The following is a 16,375-nucleotide window of genomic DNA, read 5'->3' on the forward strand; positions in this document are numbered from 1 at the left end:
CGATAAATTAGTTTTTTTATATATAGAGTGCTTAAACTCGCGATTGATTAAAGTTAGTGATAATGTTGCTTTATGTATAGAATTGGTTCTATAAAGTATGAATAACTGTGGAAACTAAAATTTAGAATTAGCAATTTCTAATACTTTTAATAAACTGTAATCACGTTAAATACAAATTCAGTCCCATTAAAAATATTTTATTAGCCTATATGGCACCCATGTCTGGTTCTGTCCTAAAAAGACGAGTTTTTTTATGATTTGTCTGCTTTTAGCTTTACCCTGCAGTTGGTTCACCCTCGCCTTATGCCCATGGACATTAAAAAGCTCCCGCAGAGAGTAGCCCAATTCAGCGGGAAAAGCGCGGACTTGGCAACACTGGTGTATGGTGCAGTATGCTTTGTCTCCAGTAGAGGTGGGTGTAGTGAGGTGTAGTGCAGTGTGCTGTTGCTCCAGTAGAGGTCGCTGCTCTCACTGTTTTCATCACAGCAGCACTTTTAGAGGAAGAAAGCGGCCGGACGGCTTACACACGCCGAGACCAACCCAAACCTCCAAAAACCACTTGAATTTATATTTTAGGTAAAGGATACACACATGACAAGATGCATTATACAATGTTGCGTTTCAAAATGGTTGGATAATAACGGGCGACGTTGTTTTCAACGCTTTACGAGTCTCATTTTGGGAGTAGCTGTTAGCTTTAGCATCTCTGGGTTTGGTTCAGCTCGAGGTCAGCTAACGCTAACTAGCCCTTTAATTCTCAACATTTAGACATTTACCGTCTGAAATGCGATACGGAAATGCAGGTGCCGCTGGGTTTCGCGTTAATGTATTACTTGGAAGATATTTTTATTAGGTGTGGTCTCTAGCATATAGCTGTGAAACCTTTGACAGGAGTGTGTGATTAGCTGATTAGTCAGTCATGGCGCTGGCCGATTGTAGTGCTGCAGTCAGTGTTTATGCTGCTTTAGCTCAGTGTCACGTTACTCTGTTCCTGTATACATTTCAATTAACATAACTATCGTATTTGCTTGTAATTTGTACGTCGTTATTATCTTGAATTTGTCTTGAACGCTCACTGCCGAGGTTAGGCGAACTTAGGGAGGAAAAGGGAAATGTGTCTTTACAGACAATAGTAGGACAGCTGGTCAGCTGAGCGCTGCTGGATTGCTGTCACTGTGGTTTCATTTTGTTGCTGGAAATGCCGTTTATTAGGTTAGGTTTTGACTGTTTATTGGTTTATTGTGTAATGTAAGCTTGTAATCGTTTTTCTTTCTGCCTTCCAGAGCAAAAATGACGACTGCACCATATAACTATTCCTATATTTTCAAATATATCATTATTGGTAAGTGAGCTGTCTGTTTTCCACTACGTGTACACTGTTGTATATAAAACATACATTGTGTTTTATGAATGTTTCTCAATGTGTAATGTTATATTTTGTCATGTGTATGATTTATAGGTGACATGGGGGTTGGAAAGTCATGTTTACTCCACCAGTTCACAGAAAAGAAATGTAAGTGCTAAGAATGGTATTGCACTAAAACAAATCAACAGTGCTTTTTGAGGTACAGGCTCACCTACTAGTTGTATCACAATACTGGAATTAATCATTTTGATTCACTAACTTGAAAAACACAAATTTTCGATCCAATACCATTCCACAGGGAAAAATTGCCACAACATTAAGGGCATAAATCAGTATGTAATTTAATTTACTTCTGACTGTAATCATAAAAAATGTATTTTCCTTGTAACTTATTTTCTTATGAACTGTTGTCTGAGGCTTTTCAGGCCCAATTGCAATTTATTTAATAGCAATACTGATATATTATTAATAATTCATTAGTATTATTGTTTCCATGATAGAGGTGTATTGTAATATTACTGCACTGTAAAACAAATCACAATTTTATTAGAAATTATTACTTCACAATAATTATTGTACTTTATACTTTAGTGGTAAACATATAACACCTTTTTATGTCTTGAAAGAGTTAAAACCCTAAGCTTTTATTTTTGTGGGAAACTGCAGAGAAAACTTTTGATTTTCATTGACAGCACAAAACTGTCAAATATTTACATATTGTAAGTCTTGTATGAAGCTGTTATGATCTTTCCACAGATATGGAGATTATGGAATGTAAAAACAAATCGTTGATACTGTGAATCGAGCTAAAATGACCAGATCATGAGGGTCATTCCAGCTGGAATCATCAAATGGTCCCCACCTGACCCCCTCAGATTTGTCTGAAAAAAAAATCTATGTGATGGGTAATATGCCCAATAGATCATATACAAAATTTCAGATCTCTACTGTGCATACTTTTTTTTTTTACAAAAAATCTGTAAAAAAAAGTTTGTTTTTCACCCCATTCTAATTTTTTAATAAAAAAAAAACCATCCTATTTTTTTTTATATTTTATCAATAACAATATGCTCTTTCAAAAAAACAAGTTTTATGTTCACACCTAGTGTCATTCATGGGAAATATTGCTCTGAACATTGGTGTAAATGAGTTTTTTTCCATTTTTGGACCTTAATATCTCAACATCCATCAGACTCTATTGTCTGATGTCAAAGGATGTGAAAGACATGGTACATATCAGACCATTTACCAAGTTTGATGCTTATACATTGAAAATTGAGGTTTCTATGGACATCTGAAAACCCTTAAACTAATAGTTTCAAAAAAAGTAGAGGGCCAGCATTCAGGTGTAAATTCAGTAACAATGCTGTGAGTTGTAATTCATGCAGTTCTGGACTAGGACTCTTAGCCCAGAAAATTTCATGGACCTGGCACAACTAGTTCTGGAGATATTTCAGTCTGAATATGGTCACTCAGACTGTGATACCAAAACGGGGTAAAAAACAAACTTTTTTTACAGATTTTTTGTGAAAAAAGTACGCACAGTAGAGATCTGAAATTTTGTGTATGATCTATTGGGCATATTACCCATCACACAGATTTTTTTTCAGACAAATCTGAGGAGGTCAGGTGGGGAACTTTTCCAAAATTTGATGATTCCAGCTTGAATGACCCATGAGTTACTGTGGAAGAAGAGTACTGAAACATTTTCAAGTACATTACCAGTCAAAAATTTTTGAACAGTAAGATTTTTCATGTTTTTTTTTTTTAAAGAATTCTCTTCTGCCCACCAAGCCTGCATTTATTTGATCCAAAATAAATCCAGCATAAGCAGTAATATTGTAAAATATATTTACTATTTTAAATAACTGCTTTCTATCTGAATATATTTTAAAATGTAATTTATTGCTGTGATCAAAGCTACATTTTCAGCATCATTCCTCCAGTCACATGATCCTTCAGAAATCATTCTAATATTCTGATTTGCTGTTTAAGAAAAATGTATTATTATTATTATTATTATTATAATTCTCAATATTTAAAACGGTTGAGTCAATTACTTTTCAGGATTCTCTTATGAATTGAAAGATCCAAAGATCCGAAATAAAAAGCTTTTGTAACATTATACAGTATGGCTTTCAAAAGCTCAGTAAGTGATGATAAAGACATTTATAATGTTACAAAAGATTTCTGTTTCAGATAAATGCTGTTCTTCTGAACTTTCTATTCATCAAAGAAATCTGAAAAAAATCTACTCAACATTATTATAATAAATGTTTTTAGAGCAGCAAATCAGAATATTACAATGATTTCTGAAGGATCATGTGACTGGAGTAATGATGCTAAAAATTCAGCTTTGAAATCACAGGAATAAATGACATTTTAAAATATATTCAAATAGGTAAGTTATGTTATTAACTGTAAAAATATTTCAAAATTTTACTGTTTATACTTTTGATTAAGTGAATACAGGCTTGGTGAGCAGAAGAGACGTCTTTAAAAAACATCACAACTGACTGGTAGTGTATATAAATATCTGTGTATCATATTTTTGCCAACACTACCATATATATGCTAACCTTATTATCCTTATTGTAAATAAAATCTCTTTATTTAGTCTAATATGCATAACTTTGTCTCTTTGTAGTTATGGCTGACTGTCCTCACACAATCGGCGTGGAGTTTGGCACACGGATAATTGAAGTGAGCGGGCAGAAGGTGAAGCTTCAGATTTGGGACACTGCAGGGCAGGAGAGGTTCCGCGCCGTCACACGTAGCTACTACAGAGGAGCCGCCGGGGCCCTCATGGTGTATGACATCACCAGGTAGACCAATATTGTGCTCAGATTGCATTGAGGTTACATGTTTGCTGCTACCTTTTGATTTGCACTTGTTATATTATTTAAAAAAATGTGGCAAGGAACATATGTGATTCATGTTGTTTCCAGGCGAAGCACGTACAACCACCTCAGCAGCTGGTTGACTGATGCTAGGAATCTCACCAACCCCAATACTGTAAGTTCATTATTAGCTTCAGCAGCAGTCCAAACTTTGTAAATGATGCCTTTACATGTCCATTCTAGTAAATGGTGTTGGAGCTTCATACATATTTTAACTGCAGATGTAGTTTGCACAGACCAAACTTGAGCCTGTGTAAGACAATCTGAATCTTTCCTCAGGTGATCATCCTAATTGGTAACAAAGCAGACCTGGAAGCTCAACGTGATGTCACGTATGAAGAGGCCAAGCAGTTTGCTGAAGAAAACGGTAAGGTTGTTGGTTAAAACGAAAATGCAAGTTTGTAAGTCATAATTACAGCAGAAAATATTGGTAATAGTGTTTATGGAAGGGAAGCCCTTAATTTAAAAAGGTTGAGAACCACTGATCTAGTCCAAATGTTTTTGTTAAAGGTATAGTTCACCCAAAACTGAAAATTGTCGTTAATTACTTACCCTCATGTTGTTCCAATCCCGTAAGACCTTCGTTCATCTTCGGAACACAAATGAAGATGTTTTTGATGAAATCTGAGAGGTCTCTGATTCTCCCATAGACAGCAAGGGTACTACCATGTTCAAGGCTCAGAAAAGTACCAAGATGATCGACAAAGTAGTACATGTGACATCAGTGGTTCTACTGTAATTTTACGAAGCTACGAGAATGCTTTTTGTGCGCAAAGTAAACAAAAATAACGACTTCATTTCACATTTTCGCCTCTACCGTCAGTTGAGGACGTGCTTTCACGAGAGTACCCTGACAATAGCTTTCATACAGCGTGTGTCTTTCTCCGAATGTAAACAAGCCACAACGCATGTGTTCAACATCATTATGCCGGATCTGGGTCATTATGCCAGATCTGCGCTGCCACACGAATGTGTGTCACGGTAACATACTCTCATGAACGCGCATCCACAACTGACACAGTAGAGATGAAAATGTGGAGTAAAATCATTATTTTTAATCTTTATTTATTCTCGTAACTTTGTAAAATTACAGTTGAACCACTGATGGCGCATGTACTACTTTGTCGATCATCTTGGTACTTTTCTGAGCCTTAAATGTGGTAGTACCCCTCTGTTTATGGGAAACCTCTCGGATTTTATCAAAAATATCTTAATTTGTGTTCTGAAGATGAACAAAGGTCTTATGGCTTTGGAACAACACAAGGGTGAGTAATTAATGACAGAATTTTCATGTTCGGGTGATCTAATCCTTTAAAGAAATAGTTTACTCAGAAATAAAAATATACTCACCCTTAGGCTATCTAAGATGTGAATGAGGTAGTGTCATCAGAACAGATTTGGAGAATTTTAGCATTATACCACTTGCTCACCATTGGATCCTCTGTAGTGAATGGGTGCCGTCAGAATGAGAGTACAAACAGCTGATTAAAAACATCACAATAATACACAAGTAATCCACACCACTCCAGTCCATCAGTTAACATTTTGTGAAGTTAAAAGCTGTGTGTTTGTGAGAAAAATCCTTCTTTAAAGCGTTTTAACTTTAAAGTGCTACTTCTGACCAAAATACTTGTATTACGTATTCCATAATAATGCTTTCTCCAGTGTTACTCCTCTCACATCAAAATCCACCTATATATAGATGCTAATTATAGATGGAGGACTCAGATTTAAACAGGAAGCAACAGTTTAAAGTTAAAATGCCTTTTGGTGGGTTATATTTATTACAAACACTTAGCTTTTCGCTTCACAAGACATTATTTGATGGGCTAGAGTCATTACTTGTGGATTATTGTGATGTTTTTACCAGCTTTCATTCTGACGGCACCCATTCACTGCACAGGATCCAATGGTAAGCAAGTGATGTAATGCTAAATCTGTTCCAACAAAGAAACAAACTCATTTACATCTTGAATGGCCTGGGTGCATATGTTTCCATCAAATTTTCATTTTTGGGTGAAATACTTCTTTTGACCAAACTGCTTTTAGATCAAAATGATAAAACGATTAACTGTGGACTTGACTGCAGGGCTGATACATTGTAGAACACTCCACACTCACTTTCACATCTTCAATCTTTTGAAACAGGTTTGTTATTCCTTGAGGCAAGCGCAAAAACGTAAGTGGCCTTCAGACCGTCTGCTGGCACAGCATACACTCTTTGTCTGTAAAACTTCATATTTCAGTCCTCTTTAGCATCTCTGCATATGTCCATCCAACAGAGGCGAGAACGTGGAGGATGCATTCCTTGAAGCCGCAAAGAAGATCTACCAGAACATTCAGGACGGCAGCCTGGACCTGAACGCGGCCGAGTCGGGGGTCCAGCACAAGCCTACGGCTCCCCAGGGTGGGCGGCTCAACAGCGACGCACAGCCCCAGAAGGAGGGCTGCAGCTGTTAATGACCATGAAGACTTCACGTTCTCTCTTTCTCTGTTCCTTCCTGTCCCACATCCCACCTCTGCCTCCCTCTGTATCTAAAAGCCTCTCCCCTCTTCCGGTATGATTGCTCATGGAGTCTGGGGCCAGATGGCTCTGCGTGATGATGGAGGTGTAACATAATTCATTCCCTCCTTACTGCTCTCTTCTTCTCCTCCTCCCCTTCTCCTCTGTCTTCCCTCACTTGTTTTGCTTGTTTCTCATACGCACACATCCCAGTGCTCCCAGCAAGCACTCGAGGGAGGACGGCTCCTCCGCTGAACACTAATCCCGAAGAGAGAAGATGATTGTCGATAAACTGAAGACATGCTGGGTTTATCCTTTACAGACGTGATGTGCATAACTATAAACTAAACATCTCATGTACAGGAGCTGTCCGAATACTAGCGTAATGTAAATGAAACGGAAATATTGGCAAACGTTATTCGTGTTGACATGATGTCAAGTGATCAGGAGGATATGCATCGACATTGTATGTAACATTGTTTTGTTAAAAAAAAAAAACTCAAATATTGTATTCTGTTTTAAATTAGAGTTTTTGCAGTTTTCACATTCGATCACCAAATATTTATCCCTGTTTGTACCTATTCAGGAAATAATATACATGTACTATACAAGATTAGTATTGTTTTGAGAACGGAAGGTCCATTGTAAAAAAAAAAAAAAAAAAAATCAGTTGATTCAGACAGTTATTTTAACTTAGTAACTGTTATAGTAATATATTGAAGAGGACGGGACGCATTTTAGGTCCTAAAGAATGTTTTCCGCACTTTGCAGTTTTGATTTGGTTTTCCGAGGGCCTGGAGCTTGTGTTACTGAAGTCTAAAATCTGGCATACTGTGAGGTTTCAGATCCCCTTCGGTCTGTTCTTGAGCATTCGTAATTATTTCAACAAAACAGACTGACAGGAGAATCACGTACTGAACGTTCAGGCCCTGCAAACCCTCGTCATATCAAGATATTCATATTGTTTTTACATTGATAATTTCAGTTGCCTTATGATATGCTTTTGTTCACTCTGATGTGCTGCCCGTTTTATTCATAATCCTCGTATAGCTTTTATCGAAAGAATTCCAGCGGTTCACTTGTAATAGAGATTTGCCTTTTCAAAAGCATTCCATTAAATTGATTTCCAAACACTGATCGTGTTTTTGCGCTGAGCTGAGTTTCTTAAAGGTTTCTTAAGCATGATGCATGATACAGCTGCTTTTAAAGATGTCATGGTTTCCCCCAATTCTAATGGAGAAAATAATTTCTTGAAAATGATGAATATGTAACAAATAGCCCACCACAGCATGAGAAACATCATTGTGGGGAAACTCAGCCCAGATCTGATTCGGAAAAAACAACTTAAAATGGGCTGATGCGACAACCAGCAGTTGTTTCTTATTCCATAGATGCACATTTGCAACAAATGGCTAAAAAGGCAAAAACAAGCACTCCAAATATGATTTTGTTTTTTTTATTAAATTTGTGTATTATGGTAGATTTTAGATGTGTTGTTTTGTAAACTGAAAATCCATTTTTAATTTGCTCCTACTCTGTCTTGCTTTTTCTCATCTTAATGACATCTGCAAAAATTAATCTTCTGCTCAATCTTCTGTCTTCTGTAAGTGACTTTTGTTTGTAATTATGTTAATAAAAACAATACTGTAGACTGTGTTTTTGTCCACATACACGATTGATCGCACTGTATATGAGCAATAACGATGAGACGAGATGATCTGGAGGCGTGAAAATTAAAGAAAGAGACTATTAATTGTATTGCACACTTAATTTAAGTTGTATTTGATTTGAGACAAACTGTATATAAAGACAAGTGCTGTAATAAATCCTCTGCATATCTTGGCTTTGAATACAAGGTCATTTTTGACAACAGTCATGTAAAATGAACTCATTCATTCCAGACTGTTTTTCTTTTTTTTTTGCAACACATGAGACATCAGTGATGTCACATGATGAAACATGAGACCTTCCTTCCTGCATCTGTTTCACATGTAAACACTAAACACAAAGCATTGTCTACTTTAACATGAGCAAACATTTAGAAGGCACGTATCAGTTAAAAATGGTAAAAATACTTCATATTTCAGAGGTAGAGAATAAACTTTCACCATCTTTTTACCTCAAGTTTCAGTTTCCTTATTTGCTTATGGAAAGTGCTGATGCCAGGCTATTTTTTTTGCCATAACGAAGGCTGAACTGAAGCAGGAAGTAACCAAAACAATCTTGTGGGTTTGGCTCAATGGTCTCTGTGTGCTCTTTTCTGGTAGACGCGGGTTTAATCAAACTGCTCCTCTGATAACATCTGTGCTTCTCTGTATCCACCTGCTTTCATAAGCTGACAGAAATCATGGAAATTAGTTCCTTCTTTCTTTATGCTTCTCGGACACTTTTCTGCATATGCAAATGTCTGCTCACGTCAAAACAAAAGGCTCAGTGGAACGTTGTTTCTGATCAATTACATTGGCATGTTTTGGAAGCGCTTCTTGGTCGCTTAAATAATAGGAGTCTTTGGAAGAGTTGCCGAGGAGCTGGTCCAGTTTGTCGACGTGTCTGCGCAGACCCTGGATGCTGCCTTCAGTCTGCAGTCTGCGCTGACTCAGAGCTTCCTGCTGGGAGAACATCCGTCTGCGCAGTTGAACCTGAACATTGTGAACAGACAAATCTTAGACAAAATCTAAATCAATTTCTTTAAGTTTGTTACCTTATCAAATGATGAAGATTTGACTTTACCTTCAAATGGTCCTCCTGCTGCCTCAGTCTCTCCCTCAGGGCTTCGCCTCGCCACTGTTCATCCTGTTTGTAGCAAATGCTCAACATTAGCGGTGTTGAGTGAATCTTAACTTCTTGTATGGCTTAATATAACATAAATGATGACTCTTACTAAAATACGTAGTAGAAAACCCATGAAAGATTTACGTTTTATACACATTTTGGACTTTGGGGAGTGCCATTATAGTGAAGCTACTTAAGGTGTTTCACAGTGAGGATTTTATTTGATATCTGGGGGCGTTTAGACTCCTTGTAGGGTAAAATCGATGGTACGGCATTTGGTTTATACCTACGCTCATTCATCGCTACGCGTAAGCTTCTTCAGCAGCAGTGGTCATCGTATTTTCTTTTCTGAATTGTGTATTCTAAGTGCTGCAGTAAGGAACGGTCAGGAATTAGAAGTACAAAACAAAGATTTGTAAAAAAAAAAAAAAAAAAAAAAAAAAAAAAATGTCAGAGGATTTTGATATAAACCAAGAGAAGGCTGGTTCTCCATTGCTAAAGAAAGGTAACTTTGCTTCCTTTGCTCCTGTAAACAAAGTTGGTTTTCACAAGACTCACAGGTGCATGCGCAACGCAGACGTCCAACGTCATCCGCCCAGAGCTAGATTAAAGTGATTATTACATGGTAAATATGGATATTTTTTTCATAAAAACGCATCGATTCGCTACAGAAAGCCTTTATTCAGCCCCCAGAGCCATGTGAGTTTTATTGTGGATGGATGCACTTTACTGGACTTGTTTTGGACTGATTCTAAAGCAGTGAAAACTCCAGTGTAGACGAGGACCGTTTTCATTTTAAAATGCCGTTCCGAAACTAAAACGCACTAATGTAAACAGGGCCTTAGAGTATTCTGTGTATTTTTACCCACATCTCCTATACTAAAACATTTAAAGGTGCATATGAAAATGCTCACCTTAGTGTTGTATGCTGGGTTCCCTACGGATAGTGTAACCCCGGGATAGTTCTCTTTCAGGCTGTCTGTGTCTGAGGAGACACTAGAGGGCGACTCCAGGTCCCTTACCCCACTGTCAAGCTCCGCTTTCACCTGTGACCTCACAGAACGCACGCCGTCCTTGAATTCACATAGCCGACGGTTGCCCTCTTCTTGGCTCTGCAGCTGAGAGAGCCATGTGAAAGTTATTCATCTTCCTCATATTCACTGATAAACACCATATGTGCTTCAGAAATGATTTTAGCCCAAACAAGTAGAACTAGTAGAACAAATATGTTCATCTGCCAGGGATCTATTACAGCAAACAGATGTGGTGTGTTACAGTGCTATTTCCTGTTTGTACCTTGTCTTTGAGGCAGAGCAGCTCTTGGGAAATGGTTCTGAGCTGTTCCTGCAGGATTCTGGCTTGTTTATGGCTTTCTTCAGCAGCTTTTTCCACAGTCAGCAAGTCCCTTTGGAGCCGCACACGTTCCTGAAACAAGCTCAAGTTAGGCTGCTGGCTATGAACAATCAAACGACCAAAGACTTTGACTGTGTAAATAAAGGAAGGTTGAAATAATAAAGTCAGCACATTATACAGATCCATGACGGTATCACACTTGCAATCTAATTCTGTTGGATTACTGCTTTATAAAAGTCTTATTTCTCCTGGTCTTTCAAACACTTGTTTTAATTGACAAAACAAGCCAATGCTGATAATCTCAAAATTGCCAAATATCAGATGAATAAATTTGACAATGTTATTATAAAGTAAAACTATATAGTTAAAATAGCTAAAATAAAATAAAATAAAATATGAGAAATCTGAAATAAAATCATGTTGAAGTATTAAAATTAAATTAAAATGTAAAAAAGGTTAATCATTTAAATATATTAAAACTGAAATAAAAATAGAAATGAATTATAAAATAAAAATATTATATGAAAAGAAACAATTAAAACTAAGGTTTGTGATTAAAACTAATACAAATAAAAAAAGCACATAACAGAATTACTATAATATTTACAATGATGTACTAAAATTACATTCAAAATCAAAATGTAATTACACTTATTAAAATTAAATAAATAAAAGCTAAACAGAAATATAAAAAAATGTATTTAATTTACTAAAATTTGATTTGAAAAGAAAACCAAAAATAAGGCTAATTCAAAATATTAATATTATAATAGTGTACAAATAATACCAAAGTAACACTGAAATTAAATATAAGTATTTAAATATTGTTTTAATATTTAAATATTGAAATAAATTAAAACTGAAATAAAATAATTTTGCTGAAATAAAGCTAAATAGAAATGAAATATAAAATGAAAATATATAAACAATTAAATGTTACGATTAAAACTATTACAAATGAGTACATAACAGAATTACTCAAATATTTACAATGAAGTACTAAAACTCCATTAAATTCAAAATGTGTTTAAATTTATTTTAAAATTAAACAAATAAAAACTAAACAGAAATATAAAAAAATATACATATTGTAAAAAAGAACAACATTATCACAAAACAATTTTACTAAAACTTAAATTGAAAGGAAAACTGAAAATATTAATATTAATAAACATAAATAAAAATATTAATAAACATTATAATAGTGTATACATAATACTAAAGAAACACTGAAATAAAGCTAAACAGAAATTAAATTATGTAAATATTAAAATACATTAAAACTTAAAGAAAATAACTTATCTGAAATAAAGCTAAATAGAAATAAAATATAAAATGAAAATATACTAAATGAAACAATTAAATATATAACTAATATAAACTAATACAAATGACAAAAGCACGTAACAGAATTACTAAAATATTTACAATTAGGTACAATAACATAAAAAAATCTAAATTGAATTAAAATTAAATAAATAAAAGCGAATCAAAAAAGCTACACAAATTATAAAAAAAGAACATAAAATTATCACATAAATTCACTAAAACCTGAATTTTCAAATATTCAAAATATTAATAAATACTATAATAGTATATGAATAACAATAAAGTAACACTGAATTAAACAGTATGAACATATATCAGAAGATATTCTGCGGAATGTTTTTGTGCATATCATAAAATTCTTTAATATTTCTTTTTATGTTGCAAAGAAGAAAATAAGTTGGAACAACATTTAATTTCAGCATTAACTATCCTTTTAATACCGTTAATCCCTCTAATGCTGTAGCACCTATGCAACAGCTCCACGATCCGTTAAATATAGTGCCGTTGCACTTTGGGTGTGGACCTTACCTGATCGCTTCCCACTTTTCTCTCTCTCTCCCACTTCAATTCCTGTCTATATACTCTTCTAAAATTCCCCAAAAAATCTTTTAAAAAAATGCCAGTGTACTACTCATGTATCAGCGTGCCAATCACCTTTTCCATTCCCTGCAGTTTTTGCCTGTTTGTATGGCTGTGGTTCCTCTGGGCCTCCTGACGTCCCTCAGCGCTGGTCCTGTCAGACAGCAGAGCCTCCTGCAGGCGATGGGTCTCCTCAACAGCATGCTGTAGTCTGGAGTCCCGCTCGCTCACCTCATGCTCTGAACACACACTCACACTTCAGTACGACAAAGGCAAGCCAATCGGGATTTATCAGGCTAAATGTAAGGAAACACGTGGTAATGTTGCTCATGCAGCTCACCTAGTTTATCCACCTGCTCTTGTAGCGCAATGCACTGTTTGCGCTCCCTCTGCAGGTCCATTTTTGTGGCTGCGACCTGCTCTATCTGGTCCAGCCTGAGGGCCAGCGCGCTCTCTACTGCCTGCAGCTGGGACTGCAGCTTCTGCTGCTTCAGCCTGTGCTGCTGCTCCAGATCAGTGCTCTGCTGCTGCTGCACCCTGATCAGCTACACAAAAAAAACACAAATATGATGATCTTATTACTCTAAGACACCCAAAAAATGACTTGAGTTTGAGTCACTCACATCATACCTGAAACCTAATGATTTTGAAAAGGTTTTTAGGTTTTAAAGGTTATAGTTCACCCAAAAATAAAAAAAAATTGTCATCATTTGTGACCATGGACCACAAAACCAGTCATAACACAGGTATATTTGTAGCAATAGCTAACAAAAAATAGTATGGGTCAAAAATAGTGTTTTTTTTTTAAAAAAAATCATTTTAAATCATTAGGATATAAAGTAAAGATCATGTTCCATGAAGATATTTTGTAAATTTCCTATTGTAAATATATCAAAACTTTACTTTTGATAAGTAATATGCATTACTAAGAACTTCATTTGAACAACTTTAAAGGTGATTTTCTCAATGTTTTTTTTTTTTTTGCATCCTCAGATATCAGATTTCAAATAGTTTTATCTCGGCCAAATATCGTCCTATCCTAACAAACCATACATCGATGGAAAGCTTATTTATAGTATTTCTTGTATAAATCCCAACTGAAAAAAAACTTACCCTCATGACTGGTTTTGTTGTGCAGGTTTATCATTTGTCATTCAAAATCCATAAAACTGACTACCATTTACCATGACAATTTTTCATTGGCAAAACATATTTTATATTTATTTTGGTCACACTTTAGTTTAGGGAACAATTCACACTACTAACTAACTATTAACTACTACTTTTGCCTCCTAATTTGCTGCATATTAATGGTTAGTAAGGTAGTTGTTAAGTTTATGTATGGGGTGGATTATAGGAACTAAAATATGGTCATGCAGACTGAAACATTTATTTGTGCTTTATAAATATGAATAAACAGCCAATATGTTAGTAATTTGCATGCTAATAAGCTACTAGTTAATATTGAGAATTGGTCCCTAAAGTGTGACCTTCATGTATTATTTTTTTTACTTCTTATTTATTGCTTAGCAACTTTAATAATGTTCTCCATTTTTATTTGTTATTATATTTAAAAGTACATAAATATATGTATTGTTATATCATGTATACAGTTGAGCTCAGAAGTTTACATACACCTTGTAGAATCTGCAAAATGTTAATTATTTTACCAAAATAAAAGGGATTATATAACCTGACCTGAATAAGATATTTCACATGAAATATGTTTCCATATAGTCCACAAGAAAAAAATAATAGTCGAATTTATAAAAATTACCCTGTTCAAAAGTTTACATACACTTGATTTTTAATAGTTTTGTTACCTGAATAATTCACAGCTGTTTTTTGTAGGTGTATGTAAAGTTTTGACCAACTGTATTTCTTTTTTTTTGTCATTACTTGTTTTGTGTATAATGTAGCAATATTGTATGTAAACACAATCATTCCAATACCTTAAAGGAGAAGTCCACTTCCAGAACAAAAATTTACAAATAATGTACTCACCCCCTTGTCATCTAAGATGTTCATGTCTTTCTGTCTTCAGTTGTGAAGACATTATGGTTTTTGAGGAAAGCATTTCAGGATTTTTCGCTAGATAAGACCCTTCTTCCTCAGCTGGGATCGTTTAGAGCCCTTTGAAGCTGCATTTAAACTGTACTTTGGAAGCTCAAATTTGGGTTACCAATGAAGTCCATTATATGGAGTAAAATCCTGAAATGTTTTCCTCAAAAAACATAACTTCTTCATGACTAAAGACAGAAAGACATGAACATCTTGAATGACAAGAGGGTGAGTAAATTATTTGCAAATTTTTGTTCTGGAAGTGAACTTCTCCTTTAAGAATGAAGTGTGAGTAAATTATGACTGTTGCTTTAAGATCACTCAACATCTATAACAGTAGAAGATATGAAAAACGTGTGTCAGATGACAGTGTCACTTCACCTTTTCATGTTCTTCAAGCTGTGTCTGTTTCATAACTACTTCTGCCTTCAGCTCCTGCACTTGTTGATCCAGTCTGTCCAGCCTCTGTTGTCTCCTCCTGATCTTCTCCTCTTTCTCCTGCAGTTCGGCCTTTTGCTCTTTCTGTTGCTTCACAAGCTCTTCACGCTGCCTTCTGGCAGCCTTCACCTCCTAAACCCGAACAAGAGAAACACTTTTCATGCTATGGGACAGTAACTCCCACTAGATATGCAGTGTTTTGCTGTAAACTCACCTCTCTAATCTCGTCTAACTGAGTTTGAGATTCCACCAGCTGCTTCTTCAATCTGCTTAACTCCTCTGTGGGTAAAAACAAGCATGTCAGTGTGTTTATTAAAATAAACAAATTAGAGCTGATGTTACAGTAAGGCTGTTGAGTGGATACCCTCATGCTGTTGCTGCAAGGCTGCTGTGTCTCTGCTGATCTCCTGATGTCTGTCGTGTGTATGTTTCTGCTCCTGTTGTAGTTTGTCCAGCTCAGTCTGTAGTCTAAGCAGTTCTGTTTCTGCAGCCCTCGCCCTTTTCTCTGTTGCTTCCAAACACCTGAAACAACAGCATTACGATCCAGTAAAGCTTTACTATAAACATAAAACCCATCAAGTCTAGATCATTTAACAAGTGCATTTTTTTAACTAAAGTACAGTTGGACTGAAGTAGTGCTATGAAGAGGTTGTATAAGAAATCATTCCATATAGTGCATCCGGAAAGTATTCACAACACTTCACTTTTTCCACATTTTATGATACAGCCTTATTCCAAAATGGATAAAATTCATTATTTTCCTCAAAATTCTACAAACAATGCCACCAATGTGAAAGAAGTTTGTAACTAATACCAGAAACCAATACCATCCCTACAGTGAAGCATGGTGGTGGCAGCATCACGCTGTGGGGATTTGAGAGACTAGTCAAAATCGAGGGAAAGATGAATGCAGCAATGTACAGAGACACCCTTGATGAAAACCTGCTCCAGAGCGCTCTGGACCTCAGACTGGGACAACGGTTCATTTTTCAACAGGACAAGGATCCTACACACATAGCCAAGATAACAAAGGAGTGGCTACAGGACAACTCTGTAAATGTCCTTGAGTGGCCC

General features: G+C 35.7%; 2 protein-coding genes across 3 annotated transcripts in view; one reads left to right on the forward strand and one right to left on the reverse strand.

Moving 5' to 3' along the window:
• The first annotated feature begins 439 nt into the window (after positions 1 to 439).
• On the forward strand, positions 440 to 8,425 carry rab14 (RAB14, member RAS oncogene family). The gene is made up of 8 exons (XM_051109127.1): positions 440 to 576; positions 1,284 to 1,342; positions 1,460 to 1,513; positions 4,014 to 4,191; positions 4,315 to 4,381; positions 4,546 to 4,633; positions 6,415 to 6,445; positions 6,549 to 8,425. Exons 2-8 carry the CDS (start codon positions 1,291 to 1,293, stop codon positions 6,724 to 6,726), a joined length of 648 nt encoding a protein of 215 aa, XP_050965084.1. The 5' UTR covers positions 440 to 576; positions 1,284 to 1,290; the 3' UTR covers positions 6,727 to 8,425.
• Positions 8,314 to 16,375, reverse strand: part of cntrl (centriolin) — a 36,526-nt gene continuing 28,464 nt past the window's right edge. For both annotated transcript variants that reach the window (XM_051109122.1, XM_051109123.1), the window contains 9 exons: positions 15,666 to 15,823; positions 15,516 to 15,580; positions 15,245 to 15,433; positions 13,143 to 13,347; positions 12,878 to 13,041; positions 10,838 to 10,966; positions 10,456 to 10,659; positions 9,500 to 9,562; positions 8,314 to 9,408 (listed from right to left, as the gene is read on the reverse strand). In XM_051109122.1, coding sequence (XP_050965079.1) covers positions 9,181 to 9,408; positions 9,500 to 9,562; positions 10,456 to 10,659; positions 10,838 to 10,966; positions 12,878 to 13,041; positions 13,143 to 13,347; positions 15,245 to 15,433; positions 15,516 to 15,580; positions 15,666 to 15,823 — 1,405 coding nt within the window. In that variant the 3' untranslated portion in view covers positions 8,314 to 9,180. The remainder of the gene's footprint in view (positions 9,409 to 9,499; positions 9,563 to 10,455; positions 10,660 to 10,837; positions 10,967 to 12,877; positions 13,042 to 13,142; positions 13,348 to 15,244; positions 15,434 to 15,515; positions 15,581 to 15,665; positions 15,824 to 16,375) is intronic.

This window comes from Labeo rohita, chromosome 5 (genome assembly GCF_022985175.1).
Source record: "Labeo rohita strain BAU-BD-2019 chromosome 5, IGBB_LRoh.1.0, whole genome shotgun sequence".
Classification (NCBI taxonomy): Eukaryota; Metazoa; Chordata; class Actinopteri; order Cypriniformes; family Cyprinidae; genus Labeo; species Labeo rohita.

Bases quoted from the DNA above. Each gene is read 5' to 3' on its own strand.
- rab14 (XM_051109127.1), top strand. From the start codon at position 1,291: ATGACGACTGCACCATATAACTATTCCTATATTTTCAAATATATCATT. The intron at 1,343-1,459 runs GTAAGTGAGCTG...TATGATTTATAG, and splicing joins TTTCAAATATATCATTATTG to GTGACATGGGGGTTGGAAAG. The intron at 6,446-6,548 runs GTAAGTGGCCTT...TCCATCCAACAG, and splicing joins CTTGAGGCAAGCGCAAAAAC to AGGCGAGAACGTGGAGGATG.